This window comes from Marmota monax, unplaced genomic scaffold (genome assembly GCF_021218885.2).
Source record: "Marmota monax isolate L192 unplaced genomic scaffold, Marmota_monax_Labrador192_F-V1.1 WCK01_AAM20220418_F8-fsc00059, whole genome shotgun sequence".
NCBI lineage: Eukaryota > Metazoa > Chordata > Mammalia > Rodentia > Sciuridae > Marmota > Marmota monax.
The window spans coordinates 2,106,986-2,121,585 of NW_026693595.1; the positions used below are offsets into that span (position 1 = coordinate 2,106,986).

The 14,600-nt window shown below is 35.2% G+C and overlaps 1 protein-coding gene across 5 annotated transcripts in view; it reads left to right on the top strand.

Moving 5' to 3' along the window:
- Positions 1 to 14,600, top strand: part of Carnmt1 (carnosine N-methyltransferase 1) — a 46,176-nt gene that overhangs the window by 24,407 nt on the left and 7,169 nt on the right. For all 5 annotated transcript variants that reach the window (XM_058583997.1, XM_046459407.2, XM_058583998.1 and 2 more), the window contains 4 exons: positions 2,134 to 2,274; positions 3,200 to 3,378; positions 6,480 to 6,593; positions 14,487 to 14,590. In XM_058583997.1, the coding sequence (XP_058439980.1) occupies positions 2,134 to 2,274; positions 3,200 to 3,378; positions 6,480 to 6,593; positions 14,487 to 14,590 (538 nt within the window). The remainder of the gene's footprint in view (positions 1 to 2,133; positions 2,275 to 3,199; positions 3,379 to 6,479; positions 6,594 to 14,486; positions 14,591 to 14,600) is intronic.

The window sequence follows — 14,600 nt, forward strand, 5'->3', positions numbered from 1 at the left end:
ATGATAGTCTTTTAGCAGAGTCATATGAATATATTTTCTCCCACAAGGTAGAGGTAGAGAGTTCTTTGGTTCTGTTTAGGGAAAATTTGAAAATAGTAGTCATAAAGTTTCCATAAATTATCAAAATACAACTTTTCCTTAAAGTTAATTTCTAATTTTGGTGTGGTAGTATTTTTACTTACTCATCAGCTACGCAGAAATTCATTACTAGTGATTTTTTAAAAATAAAGACTGAATTTATTTCCAAATCCTATAATTTCCTGTTGCCCTGCTGTATTACCTTGATTTTTTTTTTTTTTTAACTCTTGAGAACTGCATTCAGGTAGAAATACAAAATTTGATTGAGCAGTGGAAACTGAAAAAAGGGGGTAATTCTGGAGAGCCGGGTTGTTGGTCTGTCTGGTAGAGAGAAGAAAGTGAGATTCAGGCCCAGGTAGACTGTTTTTGTGCAGATTCTTATACAAGGAAGAGCACTGAATCTTAGAACTAGGAGTTTTCAAGTATAGTATTAAAAATATGCATATTCTCATTAAGTGACTGATATAGGTAAACCTGAACAAAGTAAAAGGATAGGTCCGTCCTCTTCATTAAAATTAAAGTATAGATAAATACACAAGCACACAGTGTATAATCTAGAACAAGAAGAAAGTGTTCCATTTTATTTTATCTTAGTGAATACTGTTAACTACTTGGTGTTTGTTCGCCTAGATAACTACTAAACATACCTTACTATTTTAATAGGTCTATTTGTTACCCATTTTTAACAAACTTCCTTTTATCGTTTTTGTATATAATTAAGTGAATCAAGCAGACTTTGTTAAGGTGTTCATACAGACACGTGTCCATGTTTAGTTATGTAGGACTGAATCACCTTAGGCAAATTACCAGGATACTATATCTGCAAAAGTCCCAAAGAGCTGTATATTCATTTAAATTTTTTTAAATTTAATTTATTTATTTCTAACTTTAGATGGACATAATAACTTTATTTTTATGTGCTGCTGAGGCTCAAACCAGTGCCTCACACACACATTCTAGGCAAGTAAGGCTTTACCACTGAGCTACAACTCCCAGCCCCTGCTTATTCATTTTAAAGTAGGATATGCAAAAATTCTCATATGGACTACTAATAAAATGTTGTTCTTCTGATTGAGCATGCCAGACTTTAAGTCTATGTGGTTTAATGATGGAATTGTAAATAGGAGTAGGTTTGGAAATTGAATTTGATTTGTGACCCAAATTTATGTATACAATTGTGAAATTCCTTTTTTAAAAAAAAAAAAAATTATTCTGAATGTTTTTTCTTTTGAGATTCCTTTTTGACATGATGCCAGCTGATTGTATATATTTTTCTTTAGTTTCCTATAGAAATACATTTTGCTTTTCTCAGGATTATGTTGATTTGCCAGAATTCCTGAGAAAAGACCTAGTTTTGCTAAGGCTTTTGGCAGTTTCAAAGTGGAGGATTAGAACTTACAACAAAGAAAATGTATGATAGCAGTGTGGTGCTAGCAAATAGAGATAAGTTCAGTTGTGAACCTGTGTTTTGGTGTTATATATATTTGCTGCCATATATGCTCAATTACAAGGCAGTTTCCCATTTTCCCCATGAAAGTACTACTCCATTCTTTTTCCATCTGAAATCTATATGGTGTTAGAGGTATACCTGACCCATATTTAATCTGTTTGATTTACAATTCATTGTGTTACATATAGAATTCAGCATAAAGTTATGTTTTGTTTTATTATCTCTTGATGGAATAATTTTGTTTAAATTCATCATAGGAATAAGTTAATTTTCAGGTAACAGCTTTTAGAAATATGAGTACCTTCATAGATCTTCAGTTACAAAGTGACTCCTTTTTTTCTGAAAGATAAATTTTAGGGAATAAACTCTTGTCTGATATCTGAACACCTCTGATAAGTCCTTAAGCTTTTTTTTTTTTTTAATTCACAAGTATCTCTCAATTTTAAGAAATCAGATTATTCTTTTTTATTCTTTCTCAATTTTAAGAAACAAGCTTATTCTTATTGAACAATGGAGTAAGTTTTTAGTTGTTAATATGGATTTTGTCTTTCTTTTTAATTTTTTTCCTTTGAGGGGTTGGATATAATTGCCTTATTTCATTTCAGGGATCCTTCTAAAGTAAATATTCTGGTACCTGGTGCTGGACTAGGAAGACTGGCCTGGGAAATAGCTATGCTAGGTTATGCTTGTCAAGGAAATGAATGGAGTTTTTTTATGCTCTTTTCTTCCAACTTTGTTCTGAACAGGTATTTAATTTATTTTTTGCTGGAAATAGTAATTTCTCAGAATCAGATTGACTTACCTTTTTTTTTTTTTTAAGAAAAGTACATTGTATTTATAATGTAGATCATCAGTGTTTGTGTTAAATTCAAAATGCTTATACAGATTACCACTTTATTGCCTAATTAATAGAATGTTGACACAAGATGAGTAAGTTACTTTTAAAAAGTGGGTCTTCCATGAAACTGAAATGATTTCTGTACAGAATCTTTGAAGTCCTACAACAAAGGAAGGAGTATTTTCTCATCATTTCTTAAACTTCTTCAACCCTTTGTTTCCTTTAGTGGAATAAGAATTTAGTGAAGCAATTGTGATTATGTTTTCCTTGTGTTATAAAATGGCCAGGCACACTTACATGACTGAGTTGGAAAAATCCCTGAGAACTTCTCTGGCCTCTGTTAGAAGGTAGTAGAAAAGAGTTGTTATTTCTAAAGTCAGAAGGTGTGTGTTAGAGGAAAACAAATAGCTGCCTTATTTAAATAATATTGTCTCTGATGGCAGTATGAGTTTTAGGGGGTTGGTGATAAAGGGAAAATTTTGAAGAGGGTTGTCTAAAATAATAAAAATTAATAGCAGACTATTTTAGTTGAAGCCAGTACTGTTTCTTAAAAATTAGTTGGACTGATTTTACTTGGTTTTGAAGTTTAAAAATATATTTTTATAAGTTTGAATGAGTAGCATATTTATATCTCTGAATTTAATTTTTTTTCTGTCTTTTAATCCATGATTGGTTGCTCATCTATATGTATATGTACATTATCCTATATGAGTTGGGGGGTAGGGTTGGCACAAATGAACTATAAATGCAAATTTACATTCAAACATCATAATTTAAAGTAGATTTATTTTTGGTAAAATGTTAACACTAAATTTTATGTTTATATTTTACAGATGTTCTGAAATTAATAAATATAAACTTTATCCCTGGATCCATCAGTTTAGCAATAACCGGAGATCAGCTGATCAGATACGACCCATCTTTTTCCCAGATGTTGACCCCCACAGTCTTCCTCCTGGTTCTAACTTTTCTATGACAGCAGGAGATTTTCAGGAGATTTATTCAGAATGCAGTAAGTTCAAAGCAAATATTTTAAAGGTCTTATGCTTTATTGAAACTTAATGAGCCAATGTTTTGGTCATTCATTTGATGGTAGAATACAAAGTATACTTCAGTGACAATTTGGACTATTTTCCAGGTCATGCACAAGGCAATGATACTAAATATAAAGAAACATCTGTAACCAAGAAATTCAGAATTTATTGAGTCTGTTAATATAAGACCATATGTAAACAGTTCAAATGTGTATTGAATGTAGTGAAAATGAAAGTAAGCTAGTGTGAGAAGCTTATGTAGGCTCTTTGTAGAGAGGCCGCAATTTGAATAATAGGGAGAAATAGCACTTCAGGCAGGCAGAGGTATAAAGGTAAGAGTGAATGAGGTCATCGGGGACAATGGCATAGCTAGATTGGCAGGAAAAGAGATTTAGTGAGACATATGGCTGGAAAAGTAGGTTGTTCCAGAATATGGAAGACCTTTATAATCAGGTTGAAAACATTTGAATTAGGCATTAGAGAAAGGGAGATAGTAATGGGGAAAGAGAAGAGAGGGATTAAGACTAAAAGGAATAAGAAAAGCAAAATGCCAAGCAATCAGTGAGATTCTTCTTTCAACAAATATTTGTTGAGCACTTACCTCAGGTATGTTATAGGCATTCAGAAGAGAACAGTAAGCAAAACAAAGTTCCTGTCCACAGGAGATTCATACACTAGAAGGGAGAGATAAATAAGAACAAATAAATATTGTGAGGAAGAAAAATGGGAAGGCCTAAGAGTAGAAACTAAAAATGTTCAGAGGTGACCTCAAATGAGTGAATAAGCAATGCATGCAGATTTGGAGGAAAATGTTGCAGAGGGAGTAGGAGACGAAGAGGGTTGGGGGTAGAGAGAGTCACTAAGTACTGAGCACAGTGTGGGGTTTGAGGGCAGAGGGTTAGTGAGGTAGACTTGTAAGCCATAGCAAGGACTTTGAGTTGTACTGTGAGAGAGACAGGAAGCCATTGGTGGGAAGGCTTTTAGAGCAAAGGACAACATAGAAATTTTTAATCTATTATTCATTTTTATTTTTTATTTATTTATTTTTTAATTTTTATTATTGGTTGTTCAAAACATTACATAGTTCTTTTTTTTTAATTTTTTATTGTTGGTTGTTCAAAACATTACATAGTTCTTGATATATCATATTTCACACTTTGATTCAAGTGGGTTATGAACTCCCATTTTTACCCCGTATACAGATTGCAGAATCATATCGGTTACACATCCACTGTTATACATATTTTTAGCAATGTAGAAATTTTTGTTTATTTTTCCCCAAACTCTGAGATTGGGCCTGTGTGCTCTGACATTAGGAAGGGAGAACTGGAAGATGTGAACTATTATAAAAGAGGTTAGCAGCAAGATCTCAGAAAAGGGGCTCAAATAATGGAAAACCTCATTTAAGCAAATAAGTCACTTTCTTTTTCTGGGTGGTTAAACACAGAAATTTATTATCACACAGTTATGGAAACCAAGAAGTCCAAGTTAAAGGTGCTGGCTTATTTGATTCTTTGGTGAGGACTTTCTTCCTAGCCTGTAGATAGTTTTTTTCTCCCTGTGTTGCAGAGGGAGTAGTCCTTACATTGTCAGGGAGAGGGGGTGGTGGGGGACAACAGTGTGTGCACAAGTGAGCTGATATCCCTTCTTATAAGGGCACCCATCTGGTCTTTGGGACCCTGTTTTCTTGACTGAATCCAAATCTAATTATCCCCCAAAGTCCCCATCTCTAAATACCATCATGTTGAACGTTTAAATATAAATTTTGGAGGGACACAATATAATTGAATTCTTTCTCCTGGCTTCTCAGAATTCATGTCCTTCTTGTTTGGGACACACATTCATTCCATCCCAACAGTCCCCAAAGTCTTCACATGTTCCACCATTAATACTAAAGATTATCTAAATCAGACATGGGTGAGACTTGAGGGTTTTACCTGAAGCAGAATTCCTCTTTAGCTGTGAATGTGTGCACCGAGTTTTGTGCTTCCAAAATATATGGAATAGGCCTAGGGATAAGATACGTATTTCTATTAAAAAGAGAAAGATGCATAGGATGTGCCTTTGGTACAAAGAATAGACATTGCCATCCCAAATGGAGAAATAGGAGTGGAGGAAAGAATGATAAGTTCCTAAGAGTTCCTTTTTCTGGACCAGAGTTTAAGATAACAGTGCATGTGATCCTTGCTGGGATTGGGTACATTCATTACACCAGCATTGGTACAAATACGACCACGTCATTCTGGTCCCTATCATTGTGCTAGGCCACAGCCTTCAAGAGGTAAATAGTATTCTTTGCTGGGTGTCTACTTGCCCTTGGCCCCTCATTTCCTTGGTGATTTGGGAGTGGTTAGATTATTTGATGTCATTCATTTTTTCAAATGGCAATAATTTGCCTGTAGTCTCTGTAAAGCCTACTAGAACTGGTGATTAGCATAGGTTCATATTAGATTCTAAAATTCAAATGACTATTATATTGTCTTAATATATTGTAAATGAAAGCTGGAGGCTGGGGTGTAGTTCAGTGGTATAGTATTTGCCTAACATGTGCAAGGCCCTCAGAAGAAGGAGGGGGAGAGTAAATAGATGGTAAAAATTACAGATATCATTTGATAATGATTCTAGTGATGTATGTTATTATGAATGAATTCCAAATTGATCACTTTTTCAGATTATTGATAAACACTTATGAACTAACTATAGAGTATCCCCCATAAATGACTATTTGGTTATCTTGATTATAGTGGTGATCAAAAGAATTCAGCTTCTGACTAGGTGGGAGTGCACACTTATAATCCCAGTTTCTCAGGAGGCTGAGGCAACAGGATCACAAGTTCAAGACCAGCCTCAGCAATTTAGTGAGACCCTATCTCAAAATATAATCAAAAAGGGCTGGGGATGTAGCTCATTGGTAAAGCTCCTGTCTAACATACACAAGGTTCTGGGTTCCATCCTCAGTACTGCAAAGAAAAAAAAAAAAAGTTTAGCTTTTGTAGCACTACAGTTAAATATTTTAGCTGATCAGTTTGAAGGAAAAAAGCAAGATAACAGATGCAGTGATTTAATTTTTCTTGACTAGATACCTGGGACTGTATTGCCACCTGTTTCTTCATAGACACAGCTCACAATGTGATTGATTATATTGATACCATATGGAAAATACTCAAGCCAGGTGGAATTTGGATAAATCTTGGTAAGTGCTTCAGTATTTATTAAAATTTTACACATAACTCTGAGTATTTATAATTATTTTACATTTGGTGACTTTACTAAGTGTTTGTGAAAGTTGGAATTATGTTGTACACATTTAAAAACCTCTGCAGTTCTCTTTAGACACATTCTAGTGGTGATGCCTCCAAAAGCAGTGGAAGCCCAAATATTGTATGTTCATATTTAGGTTAGTCTTGCTATGGTCATAATTGCATGGACTATACTGATTTTTAATTTGATGGTTAGGCATTCATTCCCTTGTCTTCCCTAACTCCCATGCCATAGAGATAGTTCTGATAGGAGAGTGGTCTTTATTTTTTTCTTAAGCATTTGGGAGAAATATTTTACTTCTGTCATGAAGTTGTCCTCCTTAGTTCACCTATATATCAGGAAAAGAATACATGTAATAAATTTTCTGATTACCTTGATTTTAACAAGGAATAGAGGTGGGGCATGATGTGCACACCTATAATCCCATATACTTGGGAGGCTGAGGCAAGAGGATAACAAGTTCCAGACCAGACTCAGCAACTTAGTACTGTCTCAAAGTAAAAAATAAAAAAGACTGGGGAGGTGGCTGAGTGATAGACTCCCCCTTGTGTTCAGTCCCCAGTATCACAATGGATAGATAGATAGGAAAAAGAATAGAAATATAACTTCATTTATGCAAAAAAAAACTTGAACTCCTGCTTGATGATAGAAATCAATGGATGACTGTGACATGATCCCTCCCTTCCAGAAACTAAGGGAAACTGTCAGCTTTTCCTTAAAATAAAGGAAGTACAATGCTAATACCAAGGAAAGTATGCATGTCCTTGTATACATTTTTTTTTTTAAGCGAGATATGTAATCTATGTTCAGAAAGACATCAAGGCTAGATTATAAATGCTTTCAAGATGAGGAGGTATACTTTAAAAGAAAAGATGTGGGCTGGGGATATAGCTCAATTGGTAGAGTGCTTGCCTTGCATGCACAAGGCTCTGGGTTCAATCCCCAGCAACACACACGCACACAGACACAAGACAAACACAAAGTACATGATTTTGACTCCATGGTCTTCAGGATTAGGCTAGTTTTATTCTCTGCTTCCTTTTTAATGGTTTTATTCTTCTAGAGATTTTGCCATTAGGACTCAGACTAGAAGTAGTAGTACGCCTGAATAGTAGTAGTACGTCAGACTTCTTTAGAATTCTGTAAGAACAGATGAAAGCAGCTATACACTGCAGTCATCATTCTTTAGTACTTGAAGAAACTGAATCTTCAAACTGGGTTAGGTGATTAGCAGAAAGGTCCTATAGCTTATATATGGTAGAGATAGGTTTATAGTCAGACATTTATTGTCAGTTTGTAGCTGAAGATTAACATGACCCTGTTATTTATGTGATCAGAATTTTTGATCCCAATTCTGAGTTATGGTTATGGTAAGATTTTATATATTTCTAAAGCACTTAACTTTCATGGAAACAACTTTGTTTTTTAAAACTTGTTTTGTTGTTTATTGATATTATTGTTATGTAATAATATTTATAATCTTCTGGAACCAATAAAATTGGCCCCTGGAAAGCATACTGTTGCCTAAGAGTAGATGGGCTGCAATGTTTGTTATGGACAATGGTTAACAGGAAGTTAGAGCTTTCAGACTCCTAACCATAGAATTTCAAAACAATTTTAAGAACTGAAATAATGGAAAAACACAATCCTTACAAATAGTTTTTTAAAAAGCTAATACTTTATACACAAAATTCTTTGCATGTACAAGTTAAAGAATATAAAAAACAATAATTTCACAATGAGTTTTTCCATAGATATTGGTGTGTTCCAGGTGTTTAATTAGGGTTTTTCACTATTTATGTCATGTACTCATTCTTGTTTTTGTTTTTTTTTTCTTGGTGGTGCTGGGGATTGAACCCCATGGCCTTGTACATGCAAAGCAAGCACTCTACCAACTGAGCTATATTTCTAGCCCCATGTACTCATTCTTTTTTTTTTATTAGTTGCTCATGACAATACAATGATCTTGACATATCATACATTTGATTCAAATGGGGTATGAATTCTCATTTTTCCACGTGTACAGATTGCAGGATCACATTGGTTATACAGCCACGTATATACATTCAGCAATACTAGTGTCCGTTGTATTCTGCTGCCCTTCCTATCCCTACTTTCTGTCCCTCTGACCCATTTTCTTGACTTTCCCTATTCATTCAGTCCCTGATCCAAATATTTCTGTACTCCAAGCCAGTATTGTCCTACTTGGATGTATCATAGATACTTCAAAATCCATGTTTCAAGAAAATGATGTTCATACCTTTCCTATTCTGTCATTCACTTGAATTCCTCCAACAAACTAGGGAATACCTCTTTTATTAATTTAGGACTCTCATAATTATGATACCACAGATTGGGCAATTCAAACAATAGAAGTGTATTCTTTCATAATTCTGAAGAGTGGAATTCCAAAAATAAAGTGCCAGCCAGGTTAATATCTGGTGAGGATTCTCCCTTTGTGTTGCCAATGACTGTGTGCTTATGTATTTGGCATGGGCATGGAGAGGGCAAGAGTGCCTAAGAGAGCTCTCTGATGTCCCTTCTTACAAGGGACACTAATGCTGTTCGATCATATCACTCTTATGACTTCATATAACCTTAATTACTTCCTTAGAGTCCCTACCTCCAAATGCAGCCACACTAGGGATTGGGGCTTCCGTATTTGAACCGGTAGGGTAGTAGGGAGAAACATTCAGCCCATAACACTCCTCTTTTGTCTCACCATCTGCATCCAGTAAACCCTTTTATCTCAGTTTCTCAATTGTGGCACTACTGACATGTGGGGCTGGATTATTCTTCAATTGGGGTCTGTCCTGTACATCATAAAATGGTTAATAGTATCCCTGGTCTCTACTTACTTGATTCCAGTACCACCTCCCAGTTATGACAACCCAAAGTATCTTTGAACATTGGAAAGTGTCCCTGAGAGGGGGAAAAAAAATGCTTCCAGTTAAAAAAATACTGCTCTAATTTCATCATTACTTGCCTCAGTTATCATTGCAGTTTCCTTAGTATCCCTGTCTTCAAGTTGTCTGCAGCCCTCCATACCTCTTTCATTTCTCCATAGTTTCACCCAGAGTGATCTTTCCAACATGTGAATCTGTGTCTTTTGGACTCCCTAGTAAAATTCTAGCTTTCCTGATAACATATATTCCTCTTCTCTTTTCTTGTACTGGGGATTGAACCCAGGGCCTCATGCATGCTAGGCAAGTGATTTACTCCTGGAGCTGCAGTCCCAGCCCAATAACTTAAATCTCTTGAGGATTATGTATACCTTTTGTGATCTTTCTTCTGTCTTATGGCTCTGCTTCCTTCTCTTTCCTTCCCCTTCATCTCTAAATGTGATGAGAACAGGGATCTAATGCTTCCTTGTCTCTTGGGACAGAGCCTGAGGAATAGTGGCTACTTAGTGAATGCTGTTTGTGAATGAATATATTATTCCACATTTGAAAGAGGGAACAAAGTAAAGTTCAGGTGTCATGGGGAGAGTGACTTCCAAGAGACATGATAAAGTTGTGTTTCTGTTGGTGAATTTATAACATTCTCATGGTTTTGACTTCAGCCATGTGGATCTGGGGCCTTGATTTTCTGTGTAAATTGAGAGTGTATTAATCCCTTGGGAATGACTTTACTGTCTGCTTATGTAGATTAGAATATCATTACATTCATATGTGAGGAGAACTGTTACTGCCAACTACTCTCCAACACTGACAAACTACACTGGAGGTACAATTAGGAAAATATTGCCCAAATTGCATCAAATCAGGGTTGGAAGGATTATTAACTTTTAAAATGCAAACTGAGTATGGTGGGCACCTGTATTTCTAGCTACTCTGGAGGCCAAAGCAGAAAAGATGTGAGTTTGAGGGCAGCCTGGGAAACTTGGTGAGACTTGTCTCAAAGGAAACCAAAAACAGTCCTTGGCAGGGAATGCAGCTCAGTGGTAGAACATTTGTCTCGCATGCATGAGGCCATGGATTCCATCCCCAGCACCACATGTTCACACAAAACCCAAATTATAAATGCTTTTATTAAGGGGAATTTTAGGTACTCTTTAATATTCTTCAAAATACTGTTTTTTACAGGGTTTTTTTTTGGGGGGGGGGGTGGTACTAGGAATTGAACCCAGGGCCACTTAACCACTCAGGCACATTCCCAACCCTTTTAAGAAATATTTTATTTAGAGACAAGGTCTCACTGAGTTGGTTAGAGTCTCACTAAATTCCTGAGGCTGGCTTTGAACTTGTGATCTCCTGTTTAAGCTTCCCAAGTCGACGGGATTACAGGTATGCACTGCTGTGCTGTTTTTTTACATTTTTAAATAGGTTGTGGGGGAAGGAAATGCAGATTAGTGATAGAAACTATACATAGCCCAGAAAGCCTAAAATATTTGTCATCTGGCCTGTTACATAATTACATTCACTATTACATACATTTGTTAAGTTAATATTACTTGTAGAAATCTGTTAGAGAAAAATAATCAGATACCAGCAAAGACTATAAAGACTGATTAATGGTCGACATACTCAACAAAAACTTAGACTGTACCTGCCTTTTTTTTTATTTTTATTTATAAACAATTAAAAAAAAAACTTTTAGTTGTAGATGGACATAATACTTTGTTTTATTTATTTTTATGTTGTGCTGAGGATCGAACCCAGTGCCTCTCATGTGCTAGGCAAGTGTTCTACCACTGAGCTACTACCCCCAGCCCTGAACCTATATTTTTAAGAGCAGTGGAGTTGATGAATAGTCATAAGATTCCCCAGAGTAAAACTGTTCTCTAGAAATAATTAGCTCAATAGAGAAATGTTCATAATGAAGATGCAAAACTATGTATGTGGTATCTTATATTACACATCTAGGAAAGTGCAAGGTAAGACATTTTCAGGTGTTTGTCAATGAGTGCATTAGAAATCAGTTTGACTCTATTTTTATACTTTTTCATGTTACTTCAGCTTTCTATTATGAGCTTATAATTATGGCCAAGGAAAAATATATCTTTGTTCCTTTTATTATAGCCACTAACAAGAATACCAGGAGACGTGAAAATTGAGAAAATTAAAACTTTTAGATGTGTGTCCATATTTTATTTTGTCTTTATATGTTCAGTGTCAGATATTTGTGATAAGTTTCACTTAAAGAATGGACAACTGCTCAACTTCAAGGAAATGCTCGAATTACTTTTATGGCCTATTGTTTCCCCCTTATCAAACTAGCAAATATTGTTTTTTTAAAAATTGTTTTTTTAAGTCAGATGGTTTTTTTGGATGTATAATGGACATAATTATAAAATTCTTTCTATTAAATACATAGTTTGATTCATTTTGGAAACGGAATAAACCATATAACTATTATTAAGACAGAAAATATTTCATTTCCATTACCCCCAAAAGTTCCCTTGAACTTCACAAGAAAATACCAACCCATTTTCTAGACTAACTGTACCATTGCGTTCCCACTGCTCATTAAGGCTTTGAGACAAGTACATATCATAGCAGTTGTGAGTGAAAATCTAAAACTTTTGAAGCCACCTACATGACACCACAAATGGAAAATTTTACCTTGACTTGGTATAACAATCACAGTCAAAATGCAGGTGTGCACCAAAAACAAAAGTTTCCTTTAGTGGTTGTGGAGTATAGCTTAGTGGTAAAGCACTTGCCTGGCATGTGTGAAGCCCTAGATTCAATCCGCAACACTACAAAAAACAAAAACCCTTCAGGCTATGTATATAGGTATATATGAAACATAAATGAATTTTGTGTGTTTAGATTTGGGTCCCCTCCCTAAGCTGTCTCATTATGTATATGCAAATATTCCAGAGTCCAAAGGACATTTTTAGCCCCAAGGGTAAGGGACTGTCAACCTATAAATCTTTTGGAAAGCATTTTAGCAGTTTAGATCAACTCAGTAAAGTGTTTGTTCTCTCTGATTTTCAATAAATCTTTGTAAGGAAAATCTGAAATGTGTGGAGATGATTTGTTGAAATACCATTTGTAATAGAAGACTATAGAAAATATATATCACATTTTTGTCTGTCAGAATTATAGATGCTTATGCTGTACATTTAGCAGATTGCATTTTAGTGAATTCAAAGAAACTTAAGACCTGTTCCTTGACATTTAAATTGTGACCTAGTTAGAAAACAGTACTAATTACAATGAGTGGTGCAACACTGCATAAAGTGAATTGTAAGATACACTGTATTAAGAGGAATAGCAGTGGGATAAAGACTGGGATAGATTGCAGGAGTGTTTTGAAGCAGGGCAAAAGCATGAATTGGAGAGTGTTTTTTTAGATGGAAAGCAACATAAGTAGAGGTAAAATATGGCCTGAGTATGTAGGAATCATTATAGTGTATATATGTACACATAATAAAACCATGTTATCAGAGGTTCTTAGTGAAACAGGAACAGCATAAGCTTTAAAAGCTGGAAAGAGCTTTAAAAGCTAGCACACTCCTATCATCCCAGTGGCTAAGATGGCAAGTTGAAGGCCAAAATAAAAAGGCTGGAGATGTAGTTCAGTGGAAAAGTACCCCTGGGTTACATCTCCAATACCAAGACCAAAAATAAATAAATAAACAGATAGATAGATAGCAAAGTCTTTCTGGCTATTATTTATCTGTGAGGCTCTGCCTTCTTTAAGAAAAGGGTTAGGGATACTTTAGGGCACAACAGTAAGGATAGGTAGATGGTTAACTATGGGATTATTTTTACTATACTGTTGACAGAAATGTAGGCTTATTGGAAATTGTTAGGAAAGTATTTTTATCTTTTGGAAAGAGTGCTAACATTATTTAAATAGTATTCATGATAATTTTTTTCTAGTGGTTTATGTAGGATTAAAAAAAACGTGGCGGGACTTAACTCTAAGTATGACCCACAGGATGGCAAGCCTCTTGGGAGCAGAAACTTTGTCCCTTTTGTTCCTTTTATCTTCCATGATAAAAGGAACCCCTATTCATACAGTGAGGAGTTGGGGTAGAAAACTAGATGCAGGATTTATAATTAGTCTAATGAAAGTTAAAGAGAAGGTGGTCTACATTAGTATCAGGTACAGTGTGTTAAGTGATAATATTTCCTTGGATGAAGCTGATGAATTGGGCAAAATGTGAGAGATTGAAAGATTGGAAAATCCTAATTTGAATCATATGTTAATTCTGTGACTAACTGGAATTAGAATAGTAAAGTGGAAAAAGTTAAAAAAAAAATAGATATAACAGCTGTCATTGACTTAGTGCCTTTTTGATGACAGATGTATTGCCTGTTATCTCATATTAGAGTCATGCTGCATATGATGCAGAGTTGGTAACTTGCCCATAGACACAGTTAGTAGGTATTAGAGCTGGGGCATGAAAGCCAGCTAGGTAGTGTCACCTCTTCCTTACAGGAAGCCTTCCCTATAACTTCTCTGCCTCTCCACACTCTCACCTGGGCTAGCTTGAATCCTTTACTGTTTTTGTATGATAACTAGTTTGAAACTGCAGTTTTAAATTTATTTATAGATTTATAATTATATTACCTTTGGAATTTAGAGACTTGGTGCATTCAGGCCCATGTTGTGAATAATCACACTGCCAGGCAGATATACAGGGACTCATTTACCATGAGTATAGACCTAGGTTTTAGATGTTAATTACTGGGCCAGAGTTTCAGAGGTTTAGATAATTATCCTCAACGAATAAAATATGTCTTTTCCTTTTTATCTTTGTCTCATTTACTGCTCAATTTGTTGAGCTTGATGTTCATTCAGTGTAACATAGCTATTAAGTGCAAGCTTATATATCAGGTAATTCATTCATAGTATCTTTAACACACAGGTCCTCTGCTGTACCACTTTGAAAATTTGGCAAATGAACTTTCCATAGAATTGAGCTACGAGGATATAAAAAATGTTGTTCTGCAATATGGATTCCAGGTAGAGGTAAGGAGGA